General features: G+C 40.6%; 1 protein-coding gene across 1 annotated transcript; it reads left to right on the top strand.

The window, feature by feature from the left end:
* The first annotated feature begins 247 nt into the window (after positions 1–247).
* On the top strand, positions 248–19,640 carry LOC128376740 (estrogen-related receptor gamma-like). Its single transcript, XM_053336559.1, has 8 exons — positions 248–303; positions 4,281–4,532; positions 4,663–4,820; positions 6,226–6,342; positions 11,988–12,098; positions 13,250–13,432; positions 19,020–19,289; positions 19,396–19,640. The coding sequence occupies exons 1-8, from the start codon at positions 248–250 to the stop codon at positions 19,638–19,640; spliced, it is 1,392 nt and encodes a 463-aa protein (XP_053192534.1).
* The last annotated feature ends 216 nt before the right edge of the window (positions 19,641–19,856 follow it).

The raw sequence follows: 19,856 nt of genomic DNA, 5'->3' as shown, positions 1-19,856 counted from the left end.
TGACAGGAAGTCAGACGCAGGGACAATGAGAAGAACTGAGAGTGTGAGACAACAGAGAGGCCAGTAGATGGAGATCAAGTTTGGAAGCAGAATAAAGAGAAAGAGTGCAGTGAGAATCACAGATCTATAGAGACGAAGGAAAAAGAAAAATAAGAAAGAGGAAAAGACGAGGTGAGACAGACAGAAACAGACATCCCCGGACACAATCATTTTTTTCTCCTCTTCGGAGTATGGTGGCAGAGTGCACATGGATTTAGTCGACCTTTACCTCCCAGAGTGTTTCACCTACCACTCTGACACAGAGTAAGTACTTTCGCACTGTAAAGTGAGTGTATAGAGCACCAAGTGTCACACAGGTGTGAATGGAGCTGATATTGTATGTGATAAGTCATAATGATTGACGGTGTCTTCATATGATTTTTAATTTGTGGGACATTGTCTCTCTGTGTGTATGTCATAAATGTTTCTGCCGTTGCCAACATATTTATCAGAGATTTCTGTATTTGTGTGTTGGTTTTCCACTTGATCTCAACACTTTAGAGAACCTGGAACATTCTCTCTGACAGATTGTAATCTTGCCTAACACATCTGTATACACTTCCACAAATATTTATCACATAAATGAGCTGTGTGAGTGTGAGACTCTTAGATCCTTAGATAGGATAGAGAAAGGGAAGGATAAGACTAAACATTTGCAGTATTTGCAGTATACAATCCAGTTTACCTTTGAGGAAATAGAATTGACCTTTGAAATATTTGCAAATTTATTGAGATTTAAATCTCATTTTAAAGGATTACACATAAACACATTTGTTTTGCTATTATTTACTAGGCCTGCTTGCACTTAAAGTTACTGCCATGTAATAAAAAGAGATTTAAAGAGGTGTTAAAATGTTTCCTTTTGGGGAAGTTTGGTTAAATATTTCCACAGGTGTGAAGGTGTGTTTGCATTGCTTACAGTTGCCATTGTTCAACCTGTTTGTTTGTTGATAATGATGGTGAATGGGTAAGGTCAGTTTGGAGGAAACCAGTCCTGGAGGCTGTAAACATCTTCCCTTGTGAGAGAAGCAAATGAAAGCCTGTGAAAAAGATGTACGAAGCAGCCCAATTTTGCTTTTTGATTGCCTTTCTTCTCTGTAATCATAAAAAAAACCTTCACAATCATCACTGCAGTGTATCTATCAGCTGTGCTATAATTGCTTGCCTCACTGAGAACATCTCATTGAGCATTTTAGGATCGAAATGAACTTTCTTTTACTGTAGCAGAGAAAGAGAAAGGTAACTGTGAGAAGGACAGACAGGAAAACAGACAGAAACAGACATGCGGATGATGTGCAAGTTAGGTGATTGCTGGTGACACAGACAAGCAGATAAAGAATGGCAGAAAAGACGGTGACGGCCCCAGATGATCCCTTGCGTGGCACGGAATCCATGTTTCCAGAGCCTGCGGGTCCATGCTCCAGCCATAGGCGCCTCATCTCCCAGCTAACAGCTTCATCCAAAGCCTGACTAAGGCTCTTACGGCTGGCTGGGGGTGCCACTGATCCCTGCTCATCTCCTGCTGGCTCATAAGTAAAAAAAAAACAAACAAACTCTACTGAGACCCCACTGACCCAAATAGCTGCTGAAAAGTTAACATTGGATATTGCATTTATTGTTAGAATTTTATTTTTTGTAACTTTCTCAAGAACTGTTAATTTGTCCACTTCTTTTGCTTCTTATACCTCTCTGTCTGTCTTCTTTTCTCCTCTTTTTCTCTCCCTCCCTCCCTCCCTCCCTCCTTCCGTCCCTCCCTTCCTCCTTCATCCGGTGGGGTCATTGTCTGCATTATGACTCTGCTCATTTGAAAGTGAGTGTTGCCTTCTCTCTTGTCTTTCAACACCCGCAGGTTAATGAGCCACAGAACTGCCCCTTTCTGTCTCTCCCTTCCCGGCTTTTTTTTTCACACTCCCTCTATCTGGCTGCCTCTCTCGTAATTTCCTCTCGCCTCTCTTCTTCTCTCTTTCTGCTTCTCTTGTCGTTTCACGCTGCATTTTAGCCTTTGTTGCCAAGGTGCAATTAGGGTTGTTTTGGATACTGGGACACAAAGGGGTGGGTAAGGTATGATAACTTTGAATACCCATTGACACTTACACACACACACACACACACACACACACACACACACACACACACACACACACACACACACATTCTCCCTGATTTATCCCTGCAGCATTGGCTGGACGTGCTGCACCGACCGTCTTTTGATAGGCTTTTATGTGGAGTTGTAGATTAGTAATCTGTCAAAGTGAATATCACATCACATCTGATCACCCCACTCAAATGCCATTTCATTATGAAAGCAAAACGCCAACAGCCACCCCCCCACACACACCCCACTCTCCTCTTCCTCCCTGTGATGCATTATAATGGGAGAGCACAAAGTATATCTCACTCTGTACCTGTCACAGACTTGACACAGCGATATGGACGGCTGTGATGGATAGCCAATAAGGGTACCAGTGACTCATTTTAAAAGGAAACTGTTCACTCTTCACTGTACTGTTTTTATAGTCTTCAAAGTGGATTGGAGAGGTAAGAAATGGAGTGGAGGGGCGGGGGAGTTTAAAATGGCCTCAGATAATGAATTAGGTTTCATAATGAGCTCTACTTAGAACACTAGAGATACTATAATAATGTTGCTAAAGTTGTCCTCCACTCTGCCTTTTGTTGGCTCGCTCTCGGTACCTTTACTTGTTGTCAGTCCTTCTCTTATCGTGTCTGTGTGTCTGTCTTTGTGGGTTTGTAGAGGGGTCAGTAGCGCGTGGCCATGGTTTACTCAGGGGGTGGTTAAAAGCAGCCAGTCTCTTTGCCTACCAAATGATTGTGGCTGAGAGAACACTGATTTACATGGCAGGAAACAGACCGACTTGGACATTCACCACAGAGGGCCAAGATTAGAATGGGAGAGACATATGGATGTGTGGACATCGTATGTGTGTGTGTCTACAGTGTGCCACAGAGAGAGACAGCAGAGAGTTTTTTAAAGTTGGCCTGGCGACACACAGTTGCATGCAAGTATGTGTTGGGGTGTTTATGAACACACATGCTTTAAAATGTGTCTGTAAGCGTGTCTATGTGTGTGTTGGAATGCGGATGAACTAATTGTGTGTGTGTTCGCAGGGAGCTTGAAAATGTTCCCGAACACGCGCACACATCTGAAGCGTGTCTATGATTTTTATTTTTACATCTGAACACAAACGTCTGACGCCAGGGTACGAGCGTGTGTTTTCTGGATGTGTGTTTAAGCGCAGATCACATACCCGCGAGCCTACTGTACACCTCAGCTGGTTTCAGATGCTTTTTTCTCCTCTGTGTGGTGACACAGAGACTGTTGTGGTCACATCTTGATCCAATAATAGAGTAATGATAAACACTTTGACATGCAGACCTAGGAGTGGACTACACCAGATACTAGAGAGAAAGATACAAGAAATGATTAGAAAAGGGTTTTCACAATGTATAAACACAAGACTGATTTGATTTTCCATTTAGAATACACAAGAATTTATATTTTTTCTCTCCTTAATGTATTAAAAATGTTTGTTTAAGTCTCATTGAAATTATTTTTGCCACATTTTCTAACAACTAAATAGCTGCAAACTGTGGTAACTAACAGGTTGAGTACTTATATAGACAATGAGACAATAGAAAGAGGCAGAAAAAAACAGACAAGAAAGACAAGCAAATTTGGATTGAACACAATGGCGGTGATGATACAGATGATTTCTGGTTTGGCCATTTCCCTAGGTTTGCTTAAGCAATCTCCTCCTTTGAAAACAAAGCAGTGTAATAGACAGCAGCTTTGCATATGTGGGAAATCACAAACGGCTGGTTTAGATAGACTGAGATGGATGGATGCATGAATGAAGGGAAGAGGAGACAGAGAGGTGGATGTAGTTGTAGCATCTGAAGTTTGATGGAAGAAAAAAAAGTGCAGACCAAATCACTGTCTGCACACTGTTCTTCTTCGAGATGATACATGAACCTGTAAATACATAGAAATGGTTTCTATCTGTGTAAATAATGCCTGCTTTAATCAAACTAGTCACATCCCACACACCTGAAGGCTAACTACCACTTATTAATATTAATAACAATACCAAGTTAAATCATTGTAACATAATGCTGACCTGAAAGTCAGAAATATCTCAGTATCATGAATATGGAAAGCTGCACACACAATCATATATGTTCAATCTTTTCCTCATTTTTCCTCTTTGTCCTCTTTTCTCCAGACTTCTGGGCAGGATGTCAGTGAGGGGCTTGGACCCCACCTGTCCCTCCTCCATAAAGCGTGAACCCTCCAGCCCCAGCCCCAGCTCTCAGGGTGACATCAGTCCAGCACAGCCCAGTCCCGGAAGCTCTTCCTCAGACACAAACTCCAGCTATGGGCCCCTGATGAAGGCCCATGGTCTCAGTAACGGGCTGGACTCACCAGGCCTCTATGGACACCCAGCAGTGTTGGCCAACAATGGAGGAACTAACAGGTTGGTGTATGCATCACTGTTGATTATATGTAATTTATGATTGTAAAAGGGAGTTATTTTAATAGCTGAGCATATTCTTCTTTATTTATCTCCTTAATTTTATCCATTCTTTCTTTCTATTCATATCCAGGAGGTTTGGAGAGGAAGAAGGACAAGTGAAGTGTGAATTCATGCTGGGCTCAGTGGCCAAGCGGCTGTGTCTGGTGTGCGGTGACGTGGCCTCAGGGTACCACTACGGTGTCGCTTCCTGTGAGGCCTGCAAGGCCTTCTTCAAGAGGACCATCCAGGGTAAGAAAGAGGCAAACAAACACACATTCATGCACATGAACATACTCTGTTTTATACTTAGTAACAGAGTTTATTGTGCATGGCTGATAATGCCCTCCTGCATCATATAAACTTGTTTTACAAGCAACATGGTGAGATGCAGTTGTACCCTAAGCATTTGTTTTGGTATAAACAAGCCCTGATCAGTTAGCTCACAGCTTCCGCCTCCTGCCTCTTAAACCACAGAAAGCCTTTAAATAAAGACCTGTTTGCAAACAGCTGATATGCGGTTAAATTACAGCGCATTGTGTATATAGTCAACATGTGTGACTTCAGGCTTAAAAGCCTGTGATAACATATAGTACTGAATGTATTAATTCTCTCCAGCCCTGAAAGCCGTTAGCACGTTAGCAGCGGAAGCCAGAGGTGCAGGGTGTATGTTTTAAAGGGATTGTGCTCTTTTGATTTGCACCCAAGGTCAAGGACAGGGCAGCCTATGTTGAGTTTAGGACTCTTGAAGTTGGCTACTGCAGGTGAGTTCAAAAGTCAAACTGTATAAGTGGCTGTCAGTTCAAACCGGGAGATCTGATATCTAGCTCATCAGATACTTCCTGTTTCTGATCGAGGGTGGCAGCTGAGAGCGCCTGCCAATGGCTGAACGCCATCAGCCTTAACAGGCACATTTGGCTGCCTTGGCTATTACTCACTTAGGTGTTGGGATCATGTGTTTTGGCCCTGATGACCCTGACTGTGAGCCAAAGTGAATAAATACACATTTGTATGTTCTCAAGAATTCAAACTGATGCTCGAATAATTTTACTGATGATGTAAGGTTTACTCGTTACATAGCCTGTGAAAACAGTTGCGTTATGTCTTTGGTGGCTCTTGAGGGAGACTTTCCAAAGTAAAATAAGAAAATAAAATAAACCTGATGATGTCAAGCTGATGGCATCAGGGTTATCTCAATTTCAGCTTGAGACCACACATTTATAACAGAAATCCAGAGTTACAACTTAGAGGTGTGAGGTTTAAAAGACATGAGTATTTACCAAATAGGGAGGTTCTGGCAAAATATTTTAGCCTGTTGCATTATGGGAACTTTAGGATCCAGTGTTTTTGGAGCTTCACTCATACTAGGAATTAAAAGTTAGCATATTTCTGTTGCTTTGATTTTGACTATTCTTTTTATTAATCTGTTTCTCATTAGCCCTCCAACTTTATAAAAGGGCAACACTAAATCACTTTAGTACCCCTTTAAAGTCTGTTTAATGCTGAGGTATATTTTAGTAAAATGTAACTTTTAATGAAAGAGCTATGAACCACCAAATGCAAATGAGAATTTTTTCATAGACTGTAATGTTCAATTATTGTGTCATTGTCTCCATAGCAGTTAAAAAACGTAATCTTCTCTCTTGTTCTCCTCTAGGTAATATTGAGTACAGCTGCCCAGCGTCCAATGAATGTGAAATCACCAAGAGAAGGAGGAAGTCCTGCCAGGCCTGTCGATTTGTGAAATGTCTGGCTGTGGGGATGTTGAGAGAGGGTGAGTAGAATTCACTTACAGACCTGGGTCAAAACGTTGTTTCAAACACACTGAGTTGCTTTTTATGGGATTGATCGGTTGGTTAACTTGGCAGGAGTTCAAACCTCGTTCTTTATACAACTGAGATCTGAGACAGAGAAAAAGCACCCTGAAGATCAAGGCTAACAACGGTCCAAGTGGGGTGGAAACAATACTAGGATTATTTCTTCACTTTATTACTGACACCCTACGATTACCAGCTGACACTCTCTTAATGTTTCACCCGGTAAACTGGTGATGGCATGTACTGTAGTTGTGAAACTTAAAACCTTTGACAGTTAAACTTCAAGCCCTGTGTGCCAGCTGTGATGTGTGTGCATGTGTAGTAAACACAGACCTGAACAATGCATAGCGTCTTTGAGAGTGAGGAGGAGGCCTACTAACTATTCAGTTGTGTCAGTTTTTGTTTCACCACCGTTCCTCCAAAATAGCTTCTGGAAATCTGCCAGTGTGTGTTTTCAAGTGTGTTTGCAACACTGCAGCAGCTAATGAAATAATGGAGGGAGTCGTTGCTAGGGGTTCCTGGGATGAGACTTTGCAAAAATACTTTTTTAAATGTTTGAGAGATTTTTTTACAAGAGGGAATTTTAATGAGAATGGGGCAAGCAAACTAACCACCCCAAACCATTGCTTTGTGATTGACAGTAAGGTTGTTCTGAATTCTAAACCCTATTTATAAAACTTTTAGTGTATTCCAACCACAAAATCCACCAAATAAAAACATACCACATTATTTTAGTGATTAATTTCACATTGTATTTAGTTAATTTTCTGTATGTAATACTTCAGTATACAAGCTCGAAATTGCACACTGAGTACATGTTCACGTTCCACAGAGAGTCGGTGACAGCAGTCAGGTCTGACTGTGTGCCTGTCTGGTGACATATTGTTGTCCAGATTTAGAAGTGACTTAAAAAGGAAAACATTAGTGACCTCCTACTGTACCAACCACTTGTTGCATGCTGTGTAGGGCCAACTGATGATAATAAAAGTGGAGGGCAGATAAAGCTTATGTGTGTGCATATGGGTGTGGGTAAAATGTAGAGATTGAGGGATAGTTAATGTAAAGATGAAGCATTTAATTGTGTGAAGAGGGAAAATGAAAGCTAGCTAACTATCAGTTACCCATGGGAAAATTTGTTTGCACCGTTAATTCAAAAGATCTATTTGTACAAGACATGTTTCATAACTGTCCTTCCTCTTTCGGGTAGAGCGGTTAATAGTCAGACAGAAGATGGTTAAAGTAAAATTGATGGTATGACACAGCTAACAGGATTAATTAGCTTCCTCCATTTTGCACGAATTTGTGGGTCCAAGTTTGCCAAAGTTGAACTCAGTGTGAAAAATGCATGCAGATATTACCTTTTCTCCAACCCTTCCCCCATGATTCTGACAGTTCTGTTAATAAATGAATAGATTTTGCCACCAAATGTTTGTTTTAAACCCTGGATGTGACCAGGCCTCTAAACAAGAGGCAGAGAAAATGAAAAAGAACAGTAAAATGATTACTCAAACTGTATATTGGTTATATATACATGATTCATATTTGGTAAATATATATTTAATTTCACTTAAAAAAACCAAAAAAAAAAACAAATGTCTCTTGATATACATGAAAATAGCAGTGTAAATTATGTATTACAAAGTCACATAGAAGCACATTCATTTACAACAATCACATCCAACACAACAAAACAGATGTGACTAAATTCCTGATTCCCTCCTTTCTTGCCCTGTCAGTCTTTGTTGTAGTTTGTTTTGTTGTAGTAATGTGTAGTAATGATCTATGTTCCCTAATCAGCACTCACTTTCATGAGTACGATGTTATTATAACCAGTAGAAATTATAGCCAAAACTACAAACATAAGATCCCAGTTGTAATTAACCAGAACTGTCCTTTAATGCCACCTATTCATTTCTACAGGCTACACACACATCAGCATGTGTTTATTGCTGGTGTACATTTTCACAAATGTGTGTGAGTTACAGATATAGAGAATTATAGCATCTTTACACACGTATCAGTTTGTGTATATGAGTTTGTTTAAACACATCAGTCTGCACTGACATTTATGCACACACCTCCATGTGCTTTTGTGAGAGAGTGTGTGTGCGTCTGCCCTTTTTCTAAATTAGCTGCTTTTAATAGGGTTGGGGCATCAACAGCATCCCGGTCCGCCCCTCAATCCCCCTCTCTTGCCACCCCTTTTGCTTTCCCTCCCCCCTCGTAAATTCCTCCAGATGCCTTGTGGGATTTCTGGACCTCCGTGAAATGCGAACTGCCCCTCGTAATTCCCGTCGTAAGCGCCCTCGTAACGCGCTTCATCGTGTCTCGTAATGCCCCTCTTCCCTGGAGAGGCCGCAGTAAAGCCTGAGACAGAGGAGCTGTGAGGTTTAATGGGGAGAGTCAGTGCCGTATTAAATACACAGCTAAAAGACATATAGACCCCAGGCAGGATTTGATTAAGCCATGTTTAGTGCTCAGTTCGACAGTTGATGTCGCTTCTAAAGGCAGTAAAAACATGTATGTTAACAAAATGTGCTCAGCATTTTAAAATCACAATTTATCCGACACATGCAGTTGTGTGATACTGTATTTTTATGGTTTAACAGTTTATCTTTCCAAGAAATATGGGCACTGGTACAGAAATACGTTTCTCTTCTTCACTGTCTCATCCACACTTCCTGCTGGCTGAAGCTAGTTGGCCTCAGATGTGTTAATCATACCACTAATCATGCCATTTGAATCTGTATTCTCAGAAAAGCGCCAAAAAAGAACACAGGGACTGTGTGTGCTTTTTGCTGCCGATTTTCCAGAAACCAAGGGGTAGGGAATGTAACCGATGCAGTAGTGGTGCAGGCAGCTATGTGTACATTTGTCACAACATCTGAGAAGAGTGTGGGATTGTTTATAGTGAACACATGCTGGTGGTGGCAGCAGCAATGAAGGGGTGGGAGGGATGCCACCGAACACGGTAACCTGGATCATTCTGGATTGGCGGTCTGATGTCCATGTTTCTGATCCTGCCATTTTGGGAACTTGTAAATCCCCTCATGTGAAGAAGGCTGAGTGATGAAAGAGGCAAAAAATAGATCAATGCCTATTGAACTCTGATGGGCTGTACAGGAGAACGGGGAGGAGGTGTGTGTGTCTGTTTTGTTATCCACCAAAGCTATTCTTGGCCTTTTGGTTGTCAGCACATTCCACCGTGAAGAGTTACACTTAGCTCTGATATGTGTGTTTAACTGTCAGATTCAAACACACACAAATACACCCGCACACGCTTTCTCTACATATCGAACCGCTGCAGTCGTTTAATGTAATCCAGTATTTGCCAACCGTTTGTGTTAAACCTGATGACAACACACAGAGAAGCACTCCTGTCCCGTGGCGTGGCACCTGCCAGGTGGCCCGGCTAATCCACACTTACTATTTGACCGGCATCACCAAAGGGTTAGGAGGCATTGAGCTTACCAAACCAATCTCTTCTTTAATACCCCAGTCATCCTTTCAAGTGCCAGCTCTTCACTTTTAATTCACCTTTAATTTAATTCACCTCTTATCCAGCTTAACATAATTGGATCAAAACAAAACTGTCTGAAAATGTGGCTAAAGGTTGGTTGAACACCATGTCATTGGATGTAAATTTAATTATAAGGGATCACTTTATGTCAAATTTGTTTCATAACCTTTGAAATAATTTGACCAAACAATCCCAACTTGAGGTCCACTTACTGTTTCTGAGTTTCTTTCATAATGTGGTCTGAAGTCATAATAATATTTATTGAAAACTAAACTAAATTTGGGTTTGTAACATATTCACAATATTGGTATTTCAGTGAATTTAATATCCAGCCCTTATTCAAGGAGAAGATTTAAAGCCCATGAAAACTTGATTTCAAATCTTATAATTTTTCAAGAATCAGGGGTGTTAACCTCAAAAGCTCAGCTAATGTGCTTTATCAGGACTGTGTGGGTGTGGTTTGATCAGATTTGGCAAAATGGCTAACAAACGTCAAACTGTCATCAGTTTGTGATTAAAATATTGCTAAACGACCCCAAGGTATGTGACATGTTCATAACTGAGTCTTAATAAAACTAGTCAGAAAACTTAAAGGCAGAAAACTTTCATGAAAAATGACAAAAACAAACTTTGGTTGGTCTTTATGTTGAATGTCATTGCTCAGAGTTCAAGAAACTGAAATATAGAAAATAGGTTCACATGGCCTTTAATGTAGGGCAATGTTTTTACAAAAACAGACTTCGGAAATTCAAATGTATTTTGTTATAATTATCTATCTTTATTTGATTTACAACATCTGAGCCTGATAATTAATAATGGTCTTATAGATGAGCCTATTGGCTTACAGTGAAGGTTACAACATTCCCAACTCTTCTATTGCCTCAACAACTCTGCAGCCTTTCACAAATGTCTTCTCACTACATGAATTAGTAAAAGAGACTGACTGTAAAAAAACACAAAAAAACCCAAACTAGCTTTACAAACCAATGTCCCAAAAGAAGAACCTTCCTGTAAACCAAACAACCATACAAAACATTTTACATGTCTGATTGGTATTTAATGTTGTAGGTATTCGTTGATATCCTCCATAAAAATCTGCATATGTAAGAAAATGTGCAGGAGGTTGCTGTGGTGCTAAGGGATGGAGTATCACTGTGAGGTGTCAAGTTGACAAATAATACCCTCAGAGTGTCTTTTTCAGATCCAAGTACTATTATAGATCTATTTGGGGCCACTATGGCCATTTACACTATAGATCAGGTCATCCAACACCACTACTGAAGGCTTCCTGAGTCACGTTCACACTGGCTGGACGACTGTGACTCAGTACGTGTCTCTCCTCCAAAAGCTTGAAACCAACCAGCTTTTCCTCTTCTAACTGCCACCTCACACATACAAACACACACTCACACACACACACACACACACACACACACATGCTCTTAAAATCCCTGTCACCATGGTGACAACTCTGCCACAATGCTTGTTAAGATGGCCAGTTGTCACCAGCTGCTCTGAAGTAGTTGGGTCATGTTACAGGATGCATGTTGCTGTGCCAACATTAGACTTGTACTATTCAGTCTCCTTGGGATCATCGGAGGGCGGATAATTAGGCAACATCCTGATGGTTGACCGATTCCACGAAAGTACGCTTGGCCTGAAGCCTCTACTGATAAGAGATTACCTGTTTGAAACTATAATCAGTCCAAACATCTGATGGAATTCTGCTACTTTTGGATGACATTGCTTCCAAAATCTATACAAGATTCAAACAAATGAACAATTTATCAGGATCTCCAAATCTAAGATTATTTAAGTAGTATTTAAACTAGCACCATATATTTACTGTCTGAAATCTAACAATCTAGACATATTTTACCTTTAATCCAGAATTAGTTTTTTTCATTCAAATCAAATGACTGCAATTTCATTATAAGCAATATTTTCTGTCTGTGTATGTGTTCATATCCAATATGAATGTAGGTTAGTGTTCATTTCTGTTCATTTCCGTGTGTGTGTGTGTTCAGATTGTAACTGCAACACCAAATGCATCATCAACGGTATGTGTTTGTGTTTCTGTAGGTGTGCGTCTGGACCGGGTTCGGGGCGGCAGACAGAAGTATAAGAGGAGAATTGATGCTGAGAACAGCCCATATCTGCACCCACAGAACACCTTACCCCAGAAGAAAACATGTAAGTAACTATGGTGCATTATGAACCCAACAGTACATGTTCAGTAATCACTATATATTAATGGATTACCTAAATTGTAGCTCTGTTTTTATTTGTTGAGGTCTGAGAGTTCAACACAATCAAATCATGTTTTCTGTGTTGTTGTTTGTCGTGACATTTAGTCATTTTTATAGCCAGTATTTGCTAATGAGTTGGCATTAATCAACGCCAGCTGTAATTTGTGAAGTGAGAAGTGGGACGCTTTGAAATGCTCTAATGGACGTCTTGTGTAAATTGCAAAGCAAAATGCTCTCGTCCTGTGGAAACCATGTATCTCCAAAACTTTTCAAGAGCTAAGAAAAACAACCCCATTTACATTTTAGTTACATAATGCAGTACATTTTTCAGGTAATCCTCTGGGGGTTTGAATGGTTTATTTAGCTTTAGAAGTAGGACAATTTTCTCAACCTCATAAAGGAATACTTAAAGGATAATTCTGGTATTTTTCAACCTCATTTTGGGTCTAAGAGACTAATGGGGACAATATTTTTTTGGAAATGGTCCAGTATTGAGCGAGATCACGTCAGCCTGCTGCCGCTTTATGGGCTGCGATGTAATCCTTGGGGGCAATGACGCCAGTCACTGTGCGTCCACTAAGTGTTTGTTTTTGTTGCTGACAGGCTCAGATTAGCTGTCTGTCGCAGTATTATGGCTAACTGCATAGTGAACCGCATTGGTATGCATTGGTAGGAAAACAAGTCAGCAGAATTTTTTTATTAGGAGTTGGCGGCTATTGTTCAGCTGTGACTTTATACATTAGCCACAATCTCTGCTTACTCAGAAATTAATGGACATCACTTGTTGATTGTGTTTGTTCAATTTTCTTCAGTACGTGAGCTTGAATAAATCACACTTTTGATTACACTTTTGGTGAAGTACTGATCTTGAGGAGATTGCCTTTCAGTACTTTGCACCATATTTATCCACTGAATAAAAAAAAAATTACAACTTCAACATCTCATCTCACTTGATGATTTCAAACTTCTAACTTTGCCTTTGTTTCTATAGCTGAAAGCTGAAAAAGAGATCCTGACTTTAACCAGATTAAATGAAGGTTTATAATAATAATAATAATAATAATAATGATGTTACAATTCCTCCAACTTTTTCAGATTCTGTTGGTGGTGTGGTAGAGAACAAGGTGGTGTCTTTGCTCCTGGTGGCCGAACCAGAGGGCATCTTTGCCATGCCGGATCCCACTGTGCCCGAGAGTGACATCAAGGCTCTGACCACACTGTGTGACCTGGCCGACAGAGAGCTGGTGGTCAACATTGGCTGGGCCAAACACATCCCAGGTAGGAGTCAGTCTGTCAGCCAGTCAGTCTCTTGTTCGTTCACATCATCCACCACAAACAATAGCAATATCATATTATGTCTATAATCAGATCAGAGGAGGGATTGTCGTGACTTGCAGTTGCCAAGACGCTTGCTTGATACCCAGAGGAGAGAGGTCATGTTGGTCTGCGTGTGTGTTATATGTCAGTCAGCCTCTGTCCGTGTAAAGTTGTGCCATGCCCTTTACTGGCCAATGTGTGTTCCTAATATATCAACCAGATGACCAGTGGCTACCTGGAAGTTTTAATTCACTTCCTGAGCTGCGGCCGTCTCCTCGTGCTGTCTGAGTTACGGAAATCCTCCTGACACTTGGAACACATTGAGCTTCTCACTCTGACACGGCAACAGCAGAAAGGATGTCCAGAGTGGTTTTTTTCCCTTTGGATGAGAGTGTGGAAAGGAGAGGGGAAGTGCATTCTGACAGCTTAGTGGGATTAAAACGTTGGTATGCTGGTATGTTGACGGTTGTAATAATGTGTGCTGTTTAGGGACAAGGCTACATAGGTTTACAGCGGAGGTTTGGTTTGATTCTGGGATTTTGAGACATTACACTAATTCAGAAGCAAATGAGATAATTCATATTTTACTTATGTGTTCTGGCTGTGAGGGGATTGAAATGAACAAAGTCTCCAAAAGATACAGTCTGTTGAAGATTTGTTAAGATAAAATATATGTGACCTGAATAAATTAAATAAATAATGAATACCAACATCATTAGATTAGTGCTGAAATGATTAGTCCATTAATCAACTGCTCAGTTGACAGAGAATCAGTTAATATATGGTCACATGCTGATTATTGTCATTATCAAATTATATTTTCATCATTAGTCATTCAGTATATAAAATATCAGGAAATAGTGAAAAATACCCATTTCAATTTTATTACATACATCACACAAGTTGAAGTCTTTTAATATCTAGTTTTATCCAACCAATAGTCTATAATCCAAATGTATTTACTTTACAGTGATAAAGCCGACAAAAGCATACTTTTTTATTACTTAAATGAGTAATTGATTATCAAACATGCTGTGGGTTCATTCTGTCTTGATTGGATCATTTGTTAATCAACAATCATCAATTGTTTCAGTACAAAAGGTCATTTATTCAGTGAAAATGCTGACTCCAATGTTTTACAACATTGTAAATTGAATATATATTTGTATTATAATTGTTGATTATTTGTCAAATTTCTAGAAATGTCATGTATTAAGATCACTTCTTACAGTAGCCATTACCAACTCATGCTGTTCGAATCCAGGGTTCCTAGGTTTATGTTAAATTCTAGTATAGACCTGAAAGCTTCCAAACAGACATATGGCTGAACTTTAGTGAAGTAGAATTATTCACAAGAAACATAATCAATATTTTCATGATGACGGTATATGTAATACAGTCACAGCACAGAGTAAGATGTATTTTCTAACTTTTTCAACCCCCTATTTAAAGCTGCAGTGTGGGACTTTTACCTTTAAATGGATGTTACATTCAAGCCCTCGCCATTCGAGTTCACACAATGCTGATTAAGCAAATCACGGCCTGTTAAATCTATTTGAGTTTTTAAATCTGGTGTCTATGGTGACTTCTCTGCGTTTGCACACCAGTAGCTGGTTGACTTTTTATGTCAACCAGGAACACCATCGCGTTACCAGGGTGTGGGGACCAGCTCATGTAAATTCGTCAGGGGTTTGCGGCTCTGTAGATACAGGCTCCAGCAGTGACGAGTCAAGCAAAGGCATCATCATCTTTCTCTAAAACTTGTCAAACTGCTATTTCAAAGATCATTTCTCGATTTCTTCTCTCTGTCGTCTTCTTATCTTTCTTTATTCCTAACTGAAGCCATGCCTGCTTTATCAGGCATGTTTATCCACACCCAAAACATCACCAGGGAGCACCTGGTTTTTTTTGTTGATGTCTTGTCTCTGAAATGCTTACAATACAAACAAGCAGGTGTGTGTGTGTGTGTGTGTGTGTGTGTGTGTGTGTGTGTGTGTGTGTGTGTGTGTGTGTGTGTGTGCGCTTGTATCTCTACTATATTTGTCCCCACATTTCTTTCTACAAATTGGACATGAAGCAACCATTTGAGTGTGTGTTGGTGTTTGGTGTCCCTCATCAGCATTTCCATTGTTCTGTTAGAAAAGGAGGACGACCATTACCTCCCCCCGAGGCTGCGGCTGTCTGTCTCTTTCTCCCGTTGTCGGCTCTTTGCTGTCAACGCACGAGACAGATGGAGCCCAACTGATGGGTGTATTTGTAGCCCTTTGCCAGTGGAGGGTTTGGCTGTGAGACCCAGAAAGCCATGTTTTCATTTTCATTTCAACTGTCAAGCTAATCCTACTCAAACTTTTGTAAATGTCACAAATAATAAGATGAAAATGCAACAAAAGGTGTACTCGCATCAGGCAAGTCGAGGTGGATGAACAGACTTCTTGAGCTGCTATGATGTGCAAAACTAAAACACAGCCACTTGGGAAACATTATCATTAAAATTAGCATGCTAGCCTCAGTACAGCCTCGTAGAGCTGCTAGCGTGGCTTTAGACTCTTAATCTTGTTTGTCTCTTTTTGTCATCATTAATGAAAGTTATGTTTTGGGGTATTTTGGTTGCGTGCTTGTCAGACTATACACAGAATTTATTTTCTGCTCAGATAGCCTAACATCTGATGAGAATTATATTTAGACTTATTATTTAATAAAATGTATGATTACATTAATCTGTGATGAACTGTCTGTGGTAAGATGTATTACTGAAAACATTTTTAATTTCTAGTAAAGGTGATGACTGAGCTGGCTACCACAAACCCTTAACGTCTGTTTTATCATACAAAGACTGAAAAAGAAATACAGAGGCAGAGACAGAAAAGGGCAGATAAAAGATGGGAAGAAAAGTCAGTAATGGGAAAATATTAGAGTGACAGAAGATTAAATGACAGAAGACAAAATGAAAGGAAGGGACAATAACATCATTCAATTTTGGGGAGGTAAAAGACACTGAGGCAGCTTGGCCACTGGGATGCAAGAAAAACAAAGGTTCATAAAAAAGACACATAGAAATAGAAAAGGGATATAAAAAAAAAGGCTGCTTGTTCCTAGCAGCGTAATGGCCATGTCACATCAGCTCTGGATGAGTGGCAGGCCACACGGCCCTCATCGCTGGGAGAACTGGGGTCCTGGGCAAAGTGGCCCAGGCCATCTGAGTTCTTTGCCCAGGGGGAGGTGAGTGTGATGTGGCTACTGTCCCTTCTCTGTGTCTGCTCTTATCAGACAGATTGATAGTGATGTGGTCTGAAGTCTGAGGGGCCAGACTGGCAGATGAGCTGGCTAAAGACCAACTGCCCTCTTTGCTTTTGGCCCTTTTTTGACTCTACTGCAAGTTGGCTATCAAATGAGTGTAGGAGACAGAGCGACTATGGTGTGACTCTTATTGTTGATATGATATAACTAACTCTGCCAAGACAACTGTCCCTTTAAATCAACACTCCTTAATGCCCTCAGTGTCCTTTGCTTTGGAAAACACCACTTGTCCCTTTATAATGTGGGCTTTTCTATTTATTGAAGGTTTAACTTGTCCTTAAAATGTATCAATATATTGCCTGAGATTTCATCACACACTCACACAGGTCTCTGGCCCTGATCAATGGTCCAGTGCCAGAATACGATCCCTATTGGCCTATGAAATTGTCCACAGACAGCGTTTCCAATCAATCAGGGAGCGATAGTAGAAATGGGGGGAAATGGGCGCCACTGACGTACCCACAGTGATTGTAAAGAGCAGAGGATCCTGATAACAATCACTGATGGTGTCAAAAAAACAAACACCTCCCCCTCCTCCCCTCGCTCTGTAAAATCATCTGTTTAATTACAGTAAACGTGTGTGTGAGTGTGTGTATGCAGGTTTATGCAAGGGACGTGAGTGGGTTTAATCATGCTCCTGTGGCGTGTAATTCTCAATCAAAGTGGGTGTGTCCCTCAGAGTGTAATTAAATTCACCACCTATTTACTCCCCCTGTCCTTTGTTATGCCCTCTGCAGTGTGACCTGCTAAATCATTCTGCTGCAAGAAACCTGCATTATCAAAGATATTAAAGGCACATCTGCTGTATAAATGTTACGAGGTTTCATTAAAGGGGATTTTCTATAGTTAAAGGGGATAGTTCTATAGTTTCTATAAAAATGAATTGATCCTACTTACAAGTATTGTGTGTGTGTATCCTAATCCTGATCATATTCCACCGTGCCATAGACCTTCATTGTTGTCCAAAAACTACAATAAACATATCAGTGAGCCACACCATTGTGCTTGGTGACATGTTCTTTGACCACAAAGATAACAGTCACAATAGTATGTTAGAAACAGCTCCAAAGATTAAAAGCAGCGATAATGTTTTCAGTCTCCGGAGAATAGTTTTGTGTGATACATATCACAACCTCTTGACTTTGTAATGAAGTTCTTTGAGAAATTAACATTGTAGTCCAAAGTCAAGAGGTTGTTATATATAACACAACAAGCAAGTAAAGTGACTGTAAATGGAACCATGTTATGGATCAAAAGTGAAGTCACTAATTGTAACAGAAGTAGCAGGTTCAGGGAGCATCACAACAACTGTGAGTTGGATGATAATTCTTTGTTTTTTCAAGTGAAAATTTAAAACTTGAACAATAAATATCCTCACCAGTATACTCTGATACTTGCTTCATCCTCGATAAAAAATCACTTTTTTCCCTTAAAACATTTAATAGTTGGACACACGATGTCTCCTAGTTCACTGTAAATCTATTCTCAGTGTCTGTGCACTGGATGCTTCAAGTTTCCACATCACAGTTGTGTAGGGTCATATACTGGACCACGATTAGCTCCAAACTAGTTGTGATATCACAAATCATGCTTTTAGGTAGAAGAAGGAGAAGAAGAAAAATAACATTTATTTATATAGCAGTTTCCACAGACATGAGTCACATAGGAGTCACAAAGAGCTTTACAGGAGGAAGCAGAAGATGTAGTGGTCACTTTCAGTTGAGCTCAGAGAAATTTTACTCCTTCAGTGGATGAATGTGAAACAGCTTCCTGAAAAACTCTGCACACACATCATTCGGCATAGTGAAACTCTAACGTCCAACTGAAGACACATTATTGAGTGGATGAAGACTTTAATTATAGCAGCGTTAAGGAGAAAAACAACATTATCTCTCAGGCTATGAGGGCATTCTATTTAAAATAACACACACACACACACACACACACACACACACACACACACACACACACACACAACAAACAAACAGTAGAAGAAGGCTTGGCAGACTGGTCAGCAAAAACACAAACAAGAAAAGGAGCCATTGTGTGAGAAATGTGAGAAATTCAATATGCTCAGTATGTGCACAAATAGAGGTACTTAGCGGACAACACAAAAAGACTCAGACAAGCTGCCACTCTGGATTGCAGTGTGTTTCAGCTTGGAATTTTTCCTCAGGCAGCAATTTATCCCAAAAAGATTACTAGCTGCAGTGTTTGTAACTGGTCCATTTTTATCCTCCTCTGTTTCTAGGCTTCCCCTCTCTCTCACTGGCAGACCAGATGAGTCTCCTGCAGAGCGGCTGGATGGAGATTTTGATCCTGCGAGTGGTGTTCCGCTCACTGGCGTTGGAAGACAAGCTGGTGTACGCCGAGGATTACATCATGGATGAGGAGCAGTCAAAGCTGGCAGGGCTGCTGGACCTCAACAATGCCATCCTGCAGCTGGTGAAGAAGTACAAGACCATGGGGCTGGAGAAGGAGGAGTTTGTGGTCCTCAAAGCGATCGCTCTTGCTAACTCAGGTAAAAAGTTCAGAGATTAGACTCCTTTTTCATTTCTATTTATCTTCAGGTTTTGACCACTTAAAGGATTTAATTTTTAATCCCTCAATTCTCTCTCCTCTAATAGACTCCATGCAAATTGAGGACTCAGAGGCAGTTCAGAGACTCCAGGATGTCCTTCATGGGGCCTTACAGGACTATGAGGTCAAACAGCACCCAGAGGACCCTCGGCGAGCTGGCAAACTGATCATGACCCTTCCTCTCCTCCGTCAGACGGCTGCTCGTGCTGTCCAGCATTTCTGCAGTATCAAACAGGATGGCCGCGTGCCTATGCACAAACTGTTCCTTGAACTTTTGGAGGCTAAAGCCTGAACTGAATACAGACAGACTTTAAAGTCGTTCTAAACTGCTAGGACGACAGGAAGTGAAGGATAACGGGTAACGGTGGGGTTTGACACCATGTATTTGTCCATTTCAGCTTGCATTTGACTATAACGTTTTGACTTTGCAAACGCCGGAAAGTATATTCTATAGTCAAGCAGTCGGAACATGTTTAGAGCCGCACATGTCCTCCTTCCAATGAAAGTT

This window comes from Scomber japonicus, chromosome 17, assembly GCF_027409825.1.
Source record: "Scomber japonicus isolate fScoJap1 chromosome 17, fScoJap1.pri, whole genome shotgun sequence".
Taxonomy (NCBI): Eukaryota; Metazoa; Chordata; class Actinopteri; order Scombriformes; family Scombridae; genus Scomber; species Scomber japonicus.
The sequence above is the reverse complement of the archived record's forward strand: the minus strand, read 5'-3'. Positions and strand labels throughout refer to the sequence as shown.

Bases quoted from the DNA above. Each gene is read 5' to 3' on its own strand.
- LOC128376740 (XM_053336559.1), top strand. From the start codon at position 248: ATGGATTTAGTCGACCTTTACCTCCCAGAGTGTTTCACCTACCACTCT. The intron at 4,533-4,662 runs GTTGGTGTATGC...ATTCATATCCAG, and splicing joins AACAATGGAGGAACTAACAG to GAGGTTTGGAGAGGAAGAAG. The intron at 13,433-19,019 runs GTAGGAGTCAGT...CTCTGTTTCTAG, and splicing joins CTGGGCCAAACACATCCCAG to GCTTCCCCTCTCTCTCACTG.